At 46.7% G+C, this 16,934-nt stretch overlaps 1 protein-coding gene across 1 annotated transcript; it reads left to right on the top strand.

The window, feature by feature from the left end:
• Nucleotides 1-13,012: 13,012 nt before the first annotated feature.
• Nucleotides 13,013-15,718, top strand: LOC123183217 (GTP-binding nuclear protein Ran-2). Its single transcript, XM_044595980.1, has 8 exons — nucleotides 13,013-13,252; nucleotides 13,357-13,426; nucleotides 14,376-14,432; nucleotides 14,526-14,643; nucleotides 14,756-14,845; nucleotides 14,932-15,111; nucleotides 15,197-15,274; nucleotides 15,379-15,718. The coding sequence occupies exons 1-8, from the start codon at nucleotides 13,250-13,252 to the stop codon at nucleotides 15,446-15,448; spliced, it is 666 nt and encodes a 221-aa protein (XP_044451915.1). The 5' UTR covers nucleotides 13,013-13,249; the 3' UTR covers nucleotides 15,449-15,718.
• Nucleotides 15,719-16,934: the final 1,216 nt, after the last annotated feature.

Here is a 16,934-nt window from a genome sequence, read left to right as displayed (position 1 = left end):
GTACTCCGGTATATATCCGATAACCTCCGGATCCATTCCGGTGTCCGAATATAGTCGTCCAATATATCAATCTTCATGTCTCGACCATTTCGAGACTCCTCGTCATGTCCGTGATCACATCCGGGACTCTGAACTACCTTCGGTACATCAAAACATATAAACTCATAATATAACTGTCATCGTAACTTTAAGCGTGCGGACCCTACGGGTTCAAGAACTATGTAGACATGACCGAGACACATCTCCGGCCAATAACCAATAGAGGAACCTGGATGCTCATATTGGCTCCCACATATTCTACTGTTGGAAATATGCCCTAGAGGCAATAATAAATGGTTATTATTATACTTCTTTGTTCATGATAATTGTCTATTGTTCATGCTATAATTGTGTTATCCGGAAATCGTAATACATATGTGAATACATAGACCACAACGTGTCCCTAGTAAGCCTCTAGTTGACTAGCTCGTTGATCAACAGATAGTCAAGGTTTCCTGACTATGGACATTGGATGTCATTGATAATGGGATCACATCATTAGGAGAATGATGTGATGGACAAGACCCAATCCTAAGCATAGCTCAAAGATCGTGTAGTTCGTTTGCTAGAGCTTTTCCAATGTCAAGTATCTTTTCCTTAGACCATGAGATAGTGTAACTCCCGGATGCCGCAGGAGTGCTTTGGGTGTGCCAAACGTCACAACGTAACTGGGTGACTATAAAGGTACACTGCGGGTATCTCTGAAAGTGTCTGTTGGGTTGACACGGATCGAGACTGGGATTTGTCACTCCGTATGACGGAGAGGTATCTCTGGGCCCACTCGGTAATGCATCATCATAATGAGCTCAATGTGACTAAGGAGTTGGCCACGGGATCATGCATTACGGTACGAGTAAAGTGACTTGCCGGTAACGAGATTGAACAAGGTATTGGGATACCGACGATCGAATCTCGGGCAAGTAACGTACCGATTGACAAAGGGAATTGTATACAGGATTGATTGAATCCTCGACATTGTGGTTCATCCGATGAGATCATCGTGGAACATGTGGCAGCCAACATGGGTATCCAGATCCCGCTGTTGGTTATTGACCGGAGAGGCGTCTCGGTCATGTCTGCATGTCTCGAGAACCGATAGGGTCTACACACTTAAGGTTCGGTGACGCTAGGGTTGTAGAGATATTAGTATGCGGAAACCCGAAAGTTGTTCGGAGTCCCGGATGAGATCCCGAACGTCACGAGGAGTTCCGGAATGGTCCGGAGGTGAAGAATTATATATAGGAAGTTCAGTTTCGGCCACCGGGAAAGTTTCGGGGGTTATCGGTATTGTACCGGGACCACCGGAAGGGTCCCGGGGGTCCATCGGGTGGGGCCACCTATCCCGGAGGGCCCCATGGGCTGAAGTGGGAAGGGAACCATCCCTTAGTGGGCTGGGGCGCCCCCCCTTGGGCCTCCCCTTGCGCCTAGGGTTGGAAACCCTGGGGGTGGGGGCGCCCCACTTGGCTTGGGGGGGAAGCCACCCCCCTTCCCCCTTGGCCGCCGCCCCCCCCCCTTGGAGATCTGATCTCCCAGGGCCGGCACCCCCCCAGGGGTCCTATATATAGTGGGGGGAGGGAGGGCAGCAGCACCACAGCCCCTGGCACCTCCCTCTCCCCCTGCAACACCTCTCCCTCTCGCAGAAGCTTGGCGAAGCCCTGCCGAGATCCCGCTACTTCCACCACCACGCCGTCGTGCTGTTGGATCTCCATCAACCTCTCCTTCCCCCTTGCTGGATCAAGAAGGAGGAGACGTCACTGCTCCGTACGTGTGTTGAACGCGGAGGTGCCGTCCGTTCGGCACTCGGTCATCGGTGATTTGGATCACGGCGAGTACGACTCCATCAACCCCGTTCATTGGAACGCTTCCGCTCGCGATCTACAAGGGTATGTAGATGCACTCCTTTCCCCTCGTTGCTAGTAAACTCCATAGATGGATCTTGGTGATGCGTAGGAAATTTTAAAATTCTGCTACGGTCCCCAACAGTGGCATCATGAGCCAGGCCTATGCGTAGTTACTATGCACGAGTAGAACACAAAGCAGTTGTGGGCGTAGATGTTGCCAATTCTTCTTGCCGCTACTAGTCTTATCTTGTTGCGGCGGTATTGTGGGATGAAGCGGCCCGGACCGACCTTACACGTACGCTTACGTGAGACAGGTTCCACCGACTGACATGCACTAGTTGCATAAGGTGGCTAGCGGGTGTCTGTCTCTCCCACTTTAGTCGGAACGGATTCGATGAAAAGGGTCCTTATGAAGGGTAAATAGAAATTGGCATATCACGTTGTGGTTTTACGTAGGTAAGAAACGTTCTTGCTAGAAACCTATGCAAGCCACGTAAAAACTTGCAAGAACAATTAGAGGACGTCTAACTTGTTTTTGCAGCATGTGCTATGTGATGTGATATGGCCAGAAGATGTGATGAATGATATATGTGATGTATGAGATTGATCATATTCTTGTAATAGGAATCACGACTTGCATGTCGATGAGTATGACAACCGGCAGGAGCCATAGGAGTTGTCTTTATTTTTTGTATGACCTGCGTGTCATTGAATAATGCCATGTAAATTACTTTACTTTATTGCTAAACGCGTTAGCCATAGAAGTAGAAGTAATCGTTGGCGTGACAACTTCATGACGACACAATGATGGAGATCATGGTGTCATGCCGGTGACGAAGATGATCATGGTGCCCCGAAGATGGAGATCAAAGGAGCAAAATGATATTGGACATATCATGTCACTATTTGATTGCATGTGATGTTTATCATGTTTTGCATCTTATTTGCTTAGAACGACGGTAGTAAGTAAGATGATCCCTTATAATAATTTCAAGAAAGTGTTCCCCCTAACTATGCACCATTGCGAAGGTTCGTTGTTTCGAAGCACCACGTGATGATCGGGTGTGGTAGATTCTAACGTTCGCATACAACGGGTGTTGACGAGCCTAGCATGTACAGACATGGCCTCGGAACACACGCAATACACTTAGGTTGACTTGACGAGCCTAGCATGTACAGACATGGCCTCGGAACTCGGAGGACCGAAAGGTCGAGCATGAGTCGTATAGAAGATACGATCAACATGGAGATGTTCACCGATCTTGACTAGTCCGTCTCACGTGATGATCGGACACGACCTAGTTAACTCGGATCATGTTTCACTTAGATGACTGGAGGGATGTCTATCTGAGTGGGAGTTCATTGAATAATTTGATTATATGAACTTAATTATCATGAACTTAGTCTAAAATCTTTACAACATGTCTTGTAGATCAAATGGCCCACGTTGTCCTCAACTTCAACGCGTTCCTAGAGAAAACCAAGCTGAAAGATGATGGCAGCAACTATACGGACTGGGTCTGGAACCTGAGGATCATCCTCATAGCTGCCAAGAAAGATTATGTCCTAGAAGCACCGCTAGGTGAAGCACCAATCCCAGAGAACCAAGACGTTATGAACGCTTGGCAATCACGTGCTGATGATTACTCCCTCGTTCAGTGCGGCATGCTTTACAGCTTAGAACCGGGTCTCCAAAAGCATTTTGAGAAACATGGAGCATATGAGATGTTCGAAGAGCTGAAAATGGTTTTCCAAGCTCATGCCCGGGTCGAGAGATATGAAGTCTCCGACAAGTTCTTCAGCTGTAAAATGGAGGAAAATAGTTCTGTTAGTGAGCACATACTCAGAATGTCTGGGTTACACAATCGCTTGTCTCAGCTGGGAGTTAATCTCCCGGATGACGCGGTCATTGACAGAATCCTTCAGTCGCTTCCACCAAGCTACAAGAGCTTTGTGATGAACTTCAATATTCAGGGGATGGAAAAGACCATTCCCGAGGTATATTCAATGCTGAAATCAGCGGAGGTGGAGATCAGAAAGGAACATCAAGTGTTGATGGTGAATAAAACCACTAAGTTCAAGAAAGGCAAGGGTAAGAAGAACTTCAAGAAGGACGGCAAGGGAGTTGCCGCGCCCGGTAAGCCAGTTGCCGGGAAGAAGCCAAGGAATGGACCCAAGCCTGAGACTGAGTGCTTTTATTGCAAGGGAAGTGGTCACTGAAAGCGGAACTGCCCCAAATACTTAGTGGACAAGAAGGCCGGCAACACCAAAGGTATATGTGATATACATGTAATTGATGTGTACCTTACCAGTACTCGTAGTAGCTCCTGGGTATTTGATACCGGTGAGGTTGCTCATATTTGTAACTAAAAACAGGAACTGCGGAATAAGCGGAGACTGGCAAAGGGCGAGGTGACGATGCGCGTCGGGAATGGTTCCAAGGTCGATGTGATCGCCGTCGGCACGCTGCCTCTACATTTACCTACGGGATTAGTTTTAAACCTCAATAATTGTTATTTAGTGCCAGCTTTGAGCATGAACATTGTATCTGGATCTCGTTTAATTCGAGATGGCTACTCATTTAAATCCGAGAATAATGGTTGTTCTATTTATATGAGAGATATGTTTTATGGTCATGCCCCGCTGGTCAATGGTTTATTCTTGATGAATCTCGAACGTGATGTTACACATATTCATAGTGTGAATACCAAAAGATGTAAAGTTGATAACGCATGAAGAAGCTCCATGCAGATGGACTTTTGGAGTCTCTTGATTACGAATCATTTGACACGTGTGAGCCATGCCTCATGGGTAAGATGACCAAGACTCTGTTCTCCGGAACAATGGAGCGAGCAACCAACTTATTGGAAATCATACATACCGATGTGTGCGGTCCAATGAGTGTTGAGGCTCGCGGAGGATATCGTTATGTTCTCACTCTCACTGATGACTTAAGTAGATATGGGTATGTCTACCTAATGAAACACAAGTCTGAAACCTTTGAAAAGTTCAAGGAATTTCAGAGTGAGGTTGAGAATCAACGTGACAGGAAAATAAAGTTCTTGCGATCAGATCGTGGCGGAGAATATTTAAGTCACGAATTTGGTACGCACTTAAGGAAATGTGGAATCGTTTCACAACTCACGCCGCCTGGAACACCTCAGCGAAACGGTGTGTCCGAACGTCGTAATCGCACTCTATTGGATATGGTGCGATCTATGATGTCTCTTACAGATCTACCGCTCTCATTTTGGGGCTATGCTTTAGAGACTGCCGCATTCACTTTAAATAGGGCTCCGTCGAAATCCGTTGAGACGACACCGTATGAATTATGGTTTGGGAAGAAACCTAAGCTGTCGTTTCTAAAAGTTTGGGGATGCGATGCTTATGTCAAGAAACTTCAACCTGAAAAGCTCGAACCCAAGTCAGAAAAATGCGTCTTCATAGGATACCCTAAGGAAACCATTGGGTATACCTTCTACCTCAGATCCGAAGGCAAGATCTTTGTTGCCAAGAACGGGTCCTTTCTGGAGAAAGAGTTTCTCTCGAAAGAATTGAGTGGGAGGAGAGTGGAACTTGATGAGGTGATAGTCACCCCTTCCGAACCGGAAAGTAGCGCAGCGCGGGAAGATGTTCCTGTGGTGCCTATACCGACTGGGGAGGAAGTTAATGATGATGATCATGAAGCTTCGGATCAAGTTACTGCTGAACTTCGTAGGTCCACAAGGACACGTTCCGCACCAGAGTGGTACGGCAACCCTGTCCTGGAAATCATGTTGTTAGACAACGGTGAACCTTCGAACTATGAAGAAGCGATGGCGGGCCCGGATTCCGACAAATGGCTAGAAGCCATGAAATCCGAGATAGGATCCATGTATGAAAACGAAGTATGGACTTTGACTGACTTGCCCGATGATCGGCGAGCCATAGAAAATAAATGGATCTTTAAGAAGAAGACAGACGCGGATGGTAATGTGACCATCTATAAGGCTCGACTTGTCGCTAAGGGTTATTGACAAGTTCAAGGGGTTGACTACGATGAGACTTTCTCACCCGTAGGAAGCTGAAGTCCGTCCGAATCATGTTAGCAATTGCCGCATTCTACGATTATGAGATATGGCAAATGGACGTCAAAACGGCATTCCTTAACGGCTTTCTTAAGAAAGAATTGTATATGATGCAGCCGGAAGGTTTTGTCAATCCTAAGAATGCTAACAAGGTATGCAAGCTCCAGCGCTCCATCTATGGGCTGGTGCAAGCATCTCGGAGTTGGAACATTCGATTTGATGAGATGATCAAAGCGTTTGGGTTTACACAGACTTATGGAGAAGCCTGTGTTTACAAGAAAGTGAGTGGGAGCTCTGTAGCATTTCTCTTATTATATGTGGATGACATACTATTGATGGGAAATGATATAGAATTCTTGGAAAGTATAAAGGCCTATTTGAATAAGTGTTTTTCAATGAACGACCTTGGAGAAGCTGCTTATATATTAGGCATCAAGATCTATAGAGATAGATCAAGATGCCTCATTGGTCTTTCACAGAGTACGTACCTTGACAAGATATTGAAGAAGTTCAATATGGATCAGTCCAAGAAGGGGTTCTTGCCTGTATTGCAAGGTGTGCAATTGAGCACGGCTCAATGCCCGACCACGGCAGAAGATAGAGAAAAGATGAGTGTCATCCCCTATGCCTCGGCCATAGGGTCTATTATGTATGCCATGCTGTGTACCAGACCTGATGTAAACCTTGCCGTAAGTTTGGTAGGTAGGTACCAAAGTAACCCCGGCATGGAACACTGGACAGCGGTCAAGAACATCCTGAAGTACCTGAAAAGGACTAAGGATATGTTTCTCGTTTATGGAGGTGATGAAGAGCTCGTCGTAAAGGGTTACATCGACGCTAGCTTCAACACAGATCTGGATGACTCGAAGTCACAAACCGGATACGTGTATATTTTGAATGGAGGAGCAGTAAGCTGGTGCAGTTGCAAGCAAAGCGTCGTGGCGGGATCTACATGTGAAGCGGAGTACATGGCGGCCTCAGAGGCAGCGCAGGAAGTAGTCTGGATAAAGGAGTTCATTACCGACCTAGGGGTGATTCCCAATGCATCGGGCCCGATGACTCTCTTCTGTGACAACACTGGAGCTATTGCCCTTGCCAAGGAGCCCAGGTTTCACAAGAAGACCAGGCATATCAAGCGTCGCTTCAACTCCATTCGTGAAAGTGTTCAAAATGGAGACATAGATATTTGTAAAGTACATACGGACCTGAATGTAGCAGATCCGTTGACTAAACCTCTCCCTAGAGCAAAACATGATCAACACCAGAACGCTATGGGTGTTCGATTCATCACAATGTAACTAGATTATTGACTCTAGTGCAAGTGGGAGACTGTTGGAAATATGCCCTAGAGGCAATAATAAATGGTTATTATTATATTTCTTTGTTCATGATAATTGTCTATTGTTCATGCTATAATTGTGTTATCCGGAAATCGTAATACATGTGTGAATACATAGACCACAACATGTCCCTAGTAAGCCTCTAGTTGACTAGCTCGTTGATCAACAGATAGTCAAGGTTTCCTGACTATGGACATTGGATGTCATTGATAACGGGATCACATCATTAGGAGAATGATGTGATGGACAAGACCCAATCCTAAGCATAGCTCAAAGATCATGTAGTTCGTTTGCTAGAGCTTTTCCAATGTCAAGTATCTTTTCCTTAGACCATGAGATCGTGTAACTCCCGGATGCCGTAGGAGTGCTTTGGGTGTGCCAAACGTCACAACGTAACTGGGTGACTATAAAGGTACACTGCGGGTATCTCTGAAAGTGTCTGTTGGGTTGACACGGATCGAGACTGGGATTTGTCACTCCGTATGACGGAGAGGTATCTCTGGGCCCACTCGGTAATGCATCATCATAATGAGCTCAATGTGACTAAGGAGTTGGCCACGGGATCATGCATTACGGTACGAGTAAAGTGACTTGCCGGTAACGAGATTGAACAAGGTATTGGGATACCGACGATCGAATCTCGGGCAAGTAACGTACCGATTGACAAAGGGAATTGTATACGGGATTGATTGAATCCTCGACATTGTGGTTCATCCGATGAGAGATCATCGTGGAACATGTGGGAACCAACATGGGTATCTAGATCCCGCTGTTGGTTATTGACCGGAGAGGCGTCTCGGTCATGTCTGCATGTCTCCCGAACCCGTAGGGTCTACACACTTAAGGTTCGGTGACGCTAGGGTTGTAGAGATATTAGGATGCGGAAACCCGAAAGTTGTTCGGAGTCCCAGATGAGATCCCGGACGTCACGAGGAGTTCCGGAATGGTCCGGAGGTGAAGAATTATATATAGGAAGTCCAGTTTCGGCCACCGGGAAAGTTTCGGGGGTTATCGGTATTGTACCGGGACGACCGGAAGGGTCCCGGGGGTCCACCGGGTGGGGCCACCTATCTCGGAGGGCCCCATGGGCTGAAGTGGGAAGGGAAACAGCCCTTAGTGGGCTGGGGCGCCACCCCTTGGGCCTCCCCTTGCGCCTAGGGTTGGAAACCCTGGGGGTGGGGGGCGCCCCACTTGGCTTGGGGGGGAAGCCACCCCCTTCCCCCTTGGCCGCCGTCCCCCTTGGAGATCTGATCTCCCAGGGCCGGCGCCCCCCCAGGGGTCCTATATATAGTGGGGGGAGGGAGGGCAGCAGCACCACAGCCCCTGGCGCCTCCCTCTCCCCCTGCAACACCTCTCCCTCTCGCAGAAGCTTGGCGAAGCCCTGCCGAGATCCCGCTACTTCCACCACCACGCCGTCGTGCTGCTGGATCTCCATCAACCTCTCCTTCCCCCTTGCTGGATCAAGAAGGAGGAGACGTCGCTGCTCCGTACGTGTGTTGAACGCGGAGGTGCCGTCCGTTCGGCACTCGGTCATCGGTGATTTGGATCACGGCGAGTACGACTCCATCAACCCCGTTCATTGGAACGCTTCCGCTCGCGATCTACAAGGGTATGTAGATGCACTCCTTTCCCCTTGTTGCTAGTAAACTCCATAGATGGATCTTGGTGATGCGTAGGAAATTTTAAAATTCTGCTACGATCCCCAACATCTACGAAGATCTTTATCGGTCAAACCGCATAACAACATATGTTGTTCCCTTTGTCATAAGTATGTTACTTGCCCGAGATTCGATCGTCGGTATCTCAATACCTAGTTCAATCTCATTACCGGCAAGTCTCTTTACTCGTTCCGTAATACATCATCCCGCAACTAACTCATTAGTTACAATGCTTGCAAGGCTTATAGTGATGTGCATTACCGAGTGGGCCCAGAGATACCTCTCCGACAATCGGAGTGACAAATCCTAATCTCGAAATACGCCAACCCAACAAGTACCTTCGGAGACACCTGTAGAGCACCTTTATAATCACCCAGTTACGTTGTGACGTTTGGTAGCACACAAAGTGTTCCTCCGGTAAACGGGAGTTGCATAATCTCATAGTCATAGGAACATGTATAAGTCATGAAGAAAGCAATAGCAACATACTAAACGATCGAGTGCTAAGCTAACGGAATGGGTCAAGTCAATCACATCATTCTCCTAATGTTGTGATCTCATTAATCAAATGACAACTCTTTGTCTATGGCTAGGAAACATAACCATCTTTGATCAACGAGCTAGTCAAGTAGAGGCATACTAGCGACACTCTGTTTGTCTATGTATTCACACATGTATCATGTTTCCGGTTAATACAATTCTAGCATGAATAAAAAACATTTATCATGATATAAGGAAATAAATAATAACTTTATTATTGCCTCTAGGGCATATTTCCTTCACGATCATCACGTGAGATGAGCTGGTTTCAATGGTGAACATATCCATGTTGATCATATCTACTATATGACTCGTGTTCGACCTTACTGTCTCTTGTGTTCCGAGGCCATGTCTGTACATGTTAGGCTCGTCAAATTTAGCCCAAGTGTTCCGCATGTGCAACACTGGCTTGCACCCGTTGTATCTGAACGTAGAGTGCTATCACACCCGATCATCATGTGGTGCTTCAAAATGACGAACTTTCGCAACGGTGCACACTTGGGGAGAACACAATTTTATCTTGAAATTTTAGTGAGGGATCACCTTATAATGCTACCGTCGTCCTAAGCAAAATAAGATGCATAAAAGGATTAACATCACATGCAAATCATAAGTGACATGATATGGCCATCAACTCGTGCTTTTGATCTCCATCTCCAAAGCACCGGCATGATCTCCATCGTCACCGGCATGACACCATGATCTTCATCATCATGATCTCCATCATTGTGTTGCCATCGGGGGTGTCACGCCAACCATGCTTCTACTACTATTGCTACCGCTTAGCGATAAAGTAAAGCATTACATAACGCTTAATGATGACACACAGGTCATACAATAATTAAATAGAACCCAATGGCTCCTGCCGGTTGTCGTATGCATCGACATGCAAGTCGATATAAACTATTACAAACATGATCATATCATACATCAAATATATTTCATCATGCCTTTGGCCATATCATATCACAACATACCCTGCAAAAACAAGTTAGACGTCCTCTAATTGTTGTTGCATGTTTTACGTGGCTGCTATGGGTATCTAGCAAGAATGATTCTTACCTACGCAAAGCCACAAGGTGATATGCAGGTTGCTATTTAACCTTCTACAAGGACCGCCTTTGTCGAATCCGATTCAACTAAGGTGGGAGAGACAGACACCCGCCAGCCATCTTTATGCAACAAAGTCACATGTCTGTCGATGGAACCGGTCTCATGTACGTGGACATGTACAGTTGGTCCGGGCCGCTTCATCCCACAATACCGTCGAATCAAGAAAAGACCAAGGAAGGAAGCAATCTGAATATCAACGCCCACAAACTCCTTTGTGTTCTACTCGTGATGTCATCTATGCGTAGACCTAGCTCATGATGCCACTGTTGGGGAACGTTACATGGGAAACAAAAAATTTCATACGCTCACCAAGATCCAATATAGGAGATGACCATCTACGATAGGAGAGATTGGATCTACATACCCTTGTAGATCGCTAAGCAGAAGCATTAACAAACGTGGTTGATGTAGTCGAACATCTTCGTGACCCAATCACGATCCGTCCCGCGAACTCCCGATCCAAGTGCCGAATGGACGGCACTTCCGCGTTCAACACACGTACGGCTTGATGACGCCTTCACCTCCTCGATCCAGCGAGCGATGGTGATGTAGTAGCTCGAGTCCTCTGGCAGCACGACGACGTGGTGACAGTGGTGGTGGCGGAATCTCAGCAGAGCTTCGCTAAGCACTACGGAGAGGAAGAGGGATGAGAGGGAGAGGAGAGGCATCGCCGTGGCGTGGAGATGTGCTCAAGGGGGTGCGGCTGCCCTCTCTCTACCTCTCTATATATAGGGGAAGGGAGGAGGGGGTGGCGCCCCTAGGGTTTCCCCTAGGGGGGCGGCGGCCAGGGCAGATGGGATCTCCCGTAGGGTGACTTGCCCCCCAAGCCGGGAGGTGGGAAGCCCTATGGGGGCGCCCCCAACCCTCCTGGTTATGTGAGATGGGGTGAGGGGGGCGCTCGGCCCCTTAGTGGACTGGTTTGCCCCCTCCCCTTGGCCCATGGGGCCCCCCAACACTTGTCGGGGCCCCCCGAAACCCCTTTCGGTGACGCTGGTCATCACCCGGTACCCCCCACACAATTCCGGACTCCAATACCCTTCGTCCAATATATCAATCTTCACCTCCGGACCATTCCGGAGTTCCTCGTCACGTCCAGGATCTCATCCGGGACTCTGAACAACCTTCGGTAACCACCATTATGACTGAACTATACTTATATCCTCACCAAACGTTAAGTGTGTAGACCCTGCAGGTTCGAGAATTATGCAGACATGACCGAGACACCTCTACGGTCAATAACCAATAGCGGGACCTGGATGCCCATATTGGTTCCTACATATTCTACGAAGATCTTATCGGTCGAACCTCGATGTCAAGGATTCAATTAATCCCGTATGCAGTTCCCTTTGTCTATCGGTATGTTACTTGCCCGAGATCCGATCGTCGGTATCTCCATACCTAGTTCAATCTCGTTACCGGCAAGTCTCTTTACTCGTTCCATAATACAAGATCCCGTGACTAACTCATTGGTCACATTGCTTGCAAGCTTATTGTGATGTTGTATTACCGAGTGGGCCCTGAGATACCTATTCGTCATACGGAGTGACAAATCCCAGTCTTGATCCATGCCAACTCAACAACCACCCTCGGAGATACATGTAGAGCACCTTTATAGTCACCCAGTTACGTTGCGACGTTTGGTACACACAAGGCACTCCTCCGGTGTCAGTGAGTTGCATGATCTCATAGACATAGGAACATATACTTGACATGCAGAAAAATGATAGCAATAAACTTGACACGATCATATGCTACGTTCATAGTTTGGGTCTTGTCCATCACATGATTCTCCTAATGACGTGATCCCGTTATCAAATGACAACTCATGTCCATGGCTTAGGAAACCATAGTCATCTTTGATCAACGAGCTAGTCCGGTAGAGGCTCACTAGGGACATGTTGTTGTATGTATCCACACATGTATTTGAGTTTTCGGTCAATACAATTATAGCATGGATAATTAACGATTATCATGAAGAAGGAAATATAATAATAATCACTTTATTATTGCCTCTAGGGCATATCTTCAACAAAAGATTCTTTTTTATTTGAGTAATTATGGTTAAAGATCGGGCGGCTCCCTCTTGCATCATGTCCATGGACCATGTCCGGACCAACATAAAAAAAAACATTTCAACGAGCTATAAGCCTGCTTTTTTTCCCAGAAGAATAGCTCTTCAGCGTTCCCGTGAAAATGGCCCAAGTAGTATCAAACGCGCAAGTGTGAACGGGCGACTGAAACCGGCGGCCCCTTTCACGATGCGTGGACCGACCGTTCGTTCTTTCTGGAACACACACAGAAAAGAGGCAGCCCAGGACGCGCCGCCCCGCTCCCCGACCCAACGGCAGCACCCGGATCGGACGGCCGGGAACCTCGCGTGGGACGAAAGCTAATCGACCCCCGCCCCCGCTGCGATCCGCCGCCCACCGCCGATCCTGCGGCCACCATTCCTGCGTCCATCCAAAGCTAACCAAACCCCCGGCTCCCCGCAAAAAGATAAAAAAAAATCCCATTCCCCAAAAAAATCGCCATATAAACCCCCCACCCCATCCTCCGCCTCCACGGCCTCCCCCAACTCCGATTCGAAATACTCCTTCCCCAGCTAGGGTTTTGCTGCCTCCGCCGCCGCCTCCCGCCAGCGTCGTCCCCCCATGGTGAGTTCATCCCGTTCGATTCCGCGTTCATGGTTTCCGTCTGATTCCGCGTCGGATCCGCGGCTGGGTGGGCCTGATCTGTTTTTTGGTCTGGTCTGTCGCAGGCGCTGCCGAACCAGAACACCGTCGATTACCCCAGCTTCAAGCTCGTCATCGTCGGCGATGGCGGGACTGGTGAGCCTCCTTCTCCCCTTACTCTCGTTCGTTGTGGTTGCGGTAGATTAGGCCGTGATCTGTCCGATGCGCCTGCTTGTTGCCGTCGTTTCGGCGAGATCTGGCTCAGTTACCAGTTTGCGTGGCCTCCGGATGGAATCTGACGCCGTATTAGGAGTTGGGGATTGCGGGGGCGATGGTTATCCGTGCCACGAAAGGGTTTCGTGATTCGTTTGCCAGCGGGAATTACCTTTTGATGCTTTCCGTTTGAACGCATGGAAAACAGAGTTAGTAGTTGCGAAAGGCACGGAACGCATGGAAAACAGAGTTAGTAGTTGCGAAAGGGATTTAGATCAGGGGGGTCTTGATGCTTTTGCATCATATATTTTACCAATAGGAAAAAGTTTGTGTAGCAAGACAAGACTATGTTTGTCGGATTTGAACTTTTTTCTTATACGCAGTTGCTCCAATAGTTATAGCATCTGTATGGAGATTGAAAAATTACCAGCAGATTCTATGTATTAAAAGGATTATTTGAACAGGGGAGTGTGTGTTCTATGAATTATTAGATCGAATATTACTGATAGGCAAAGACGTGGTGGCATTACTGTTTATGAAATGTTCCATTTTTCATGCACCAGTGTAAAAGGTCTGCCTATTAGAATTGTGTTTCGGTGCAATGGAAGACTTAATATGAAGTATACTTTTGCTTATAAGTGAAGAAATCCTTACCATCTAGATAATTTTGTGTCTGTACCGAATTACTTTAGTTGCATCTACTAGATTGGTTTCTCATGCATCATATTCTCTAATCAAACATGAACCTACCTAACATACCATATTTCAAATTGCAATTGTTAGTAATTTTGTGCCTGCTCAGTCCTTGGTTCTTTAGCTTCCTGCTTTGTCTGGTTATTATCCTTCTCCCACCAGCGACAGCAGAGTCTCTGATACTGTTATCTGTTTGCAGGCAAAACCACTTTTGTGAAGAGGCATCTCACTGGAGAGTTTGAGAAGAAATATGAGCGTATGTGTGGATTATTCTTAGTTTCTCTTCTGCACCTATACTGCTTGGCATGCATCATGGCTAAGAAATTCAACATTTTTCCCCCCTTTGCAGCCACTATTGGTGTTGAAGTTCACCCATTGGATTTCACCACTAACTGTGGAAAGATCCGTTTCTACTGCTGGGACACTGCTGGGCAAGAGAAGTTTGGTGGCCTTAGGGATGGATACTAGTAAGTGTTTTGTTGATCTCTATGATTTAACTACGGCTCTGCAATGGAAAATGCAAAGCTTACTGTTTCTATGTATGATTGACTCACTGCTCTTCTTTAATCATTTTGACAGTATCCATGGTCAGTGTGCGATAATCATGTTTGATGTCACTTCAAGGCTGACATACAAGAATGTTCCTACGTGGCACAGGGACTTGTGCAGGTTTGATTCTGATGCAATCATCTCTACTTCACTGCATGTGATATTGTGACTTGGTGTTCTGATGTCTGGATGTTAACCTGTTGCAGGGTGTGTGAGAACATCCCCATTGTCCTGTGCGGGAACAAGGTTGATGTGAAGAACAGGCAGGTTAAGGCCAAGCAGGTGACATTCCACAGGAAGAAGAACCTGCAGTACTATGAAATCTCTGCCAAGAGCAACTACAACTTTGAGAAGCCCTTCCTTTACCTTGCAAGGAAGCTGGCTGGGTAATTGCCTTCCCCCATTGTTTCTTTTTGCCTGTAACCTCTCATCATCCATCTTTTTTTACTAACTAATCTTTGATGATGACAGTGATCCCAACATTCACTTCGTCGAAGCTGTGGCCCTTAAGCCCCCGGAAGTGACCTTCGACCTGGCCATGCAGCAACAGTAAGTGACTTTAATCTGTTGTATAGTTTCATTTATGTTCACTGGAATCGCTCTGTTTCAGTCTGAATTCAAACGCTGATTGCCTTTTGATGTGACTTGTGCAGGCACGAGGCTGAGCTTGCGGCTGCAGCGGCACAGCCACTGCCTGATGACGATGACGATCTGATCGAGTAGAGAGAGGATCATGAGTCTTGTCTGTCTTATCAATCAATACTTTGAGAGCCAGAGACTGTGCGAGTCGGTTTTAGGTTGAAGGCTTGATTTGGAGTAGTCAAGCCGGATGTTTTTCCTGTCTGCCTTGCCTTGTCTGGTGGGCTGCAAACTGTTTGTGTGACATTGATCTACATCATGTTGCTTGCCATGGATTTGTTGTTGGCCACCTTGATGGTTCATCAGTATTATTATGCCTGTTGGCTCAATGTGTGGATCATATATTTATCTTGATCATCTGTGTGCTTGCTATGCGCATCGTTTTGGGCTAAATAGGTTAGCTGCTGGACATCTCAATGGCCAGGTAAGCACTCGCCACACTTTTTTTTTAAACGGAACTCGCCACACTGTCAAAAGCAGCAAAAGGGATTTTATTTCTCTTTTTTTGAGCTGGTGATTTTGTTTATCTCTAGATAAACACAATTTGCGGTAGCACTCTTAAAAGCATATCCAATGATGTTGAACTTGCCAATATTTAAATCATAAGACAATTTAATTTCTTACTGGGCAAATTGAAGCCCAAAAGAGGAAGATCATTGAGAAAATCATACCTTACCAGTCTGGTTGACATGTAAAGGTTTGCTTCAATTTTTTTCATTATAATTTGCTTCACAGTCCTGTTCTAATTTGTACTAGGCAGACTTCATCGAGAAATCCGTCATAGTGTCATGCTGGGAAGTCACTCACTCACCAATGAGGCCCTTTTGCCAATTAGTCCAAACAGTCACCCACTCATCTTGCTATCCGACCATTGCCCTCTTTTGCTGATGCTAGGGGCGAAAGACACCTCAAAGCAAGACTTTTGTACTTCCTCCATTCACTTTTATAAGTCGTTTCAAACAAGTGAAATTGAGCTGTTCACTTTTATAAGTCGTTTCAAACAAGTGAAATTGAGCTGTTCTGCACAATGCACGTCTACAAAGCCTTATAAAAATGAACAGAGAGAGTTCTCATATTCTAGCATTCAATGAAATTGTGCACCTTGGTCGGAATGAGCATTCCAATCACATAGAGCCCTACCAAGCCTTGTGTTAAAAAGACTGCGCTTCACCTCTCCGAGTGGAATAGAGGGTAAGCGAAGATACACCTCTATGCGGCCCAATTGATTATTCTCCTTTCTCGACCATGAAGAAGCATGACATTAGTGCGAAGCTAAAGAGATGTGTAATTAGCATGGTGGTGCTTCAGAGAACAAGAAGCAACACACAAGAATGACCGACTTAAAAAACGGTGATGCTAACACCAAGTTCTACAACGGGATCAACGCGAGGAAAAGAAGAAAATCACATCCATAGGGTAAGCACAATCTTGGTTGGGTCATCGAGCATGAACAAAAAGACATCATTCATACCCACTTCTCCGATGCCATGGGAAAAATACTCTAGACCAAATTCAACTGGGAGGAGCTCAACCTTGACGTACGGGACTTGCATGACCTTGAGGCCCCTTT

This window comes from Triticum aestivum, chromosome 1D (genome assembly GCF_018294505.1).
Source record: "Triticum aestivum cultivar Chinese Spring chromosome 1D, IWGSC CS RefSeq v2.1, whole genome shotgun sequence".
Taxonomy (NCBI): domain Eukaryota; kingdom Viridiplantae; phylum Streptophyta; class Magnoliopsida; order Poales; family Poaceae; genus Triticum; species Triticum aestivum.
Note: the sequence above shows the minus strand (reverse complement) of the source record. Positions and strands in the feature narration are given on the sequence as shown.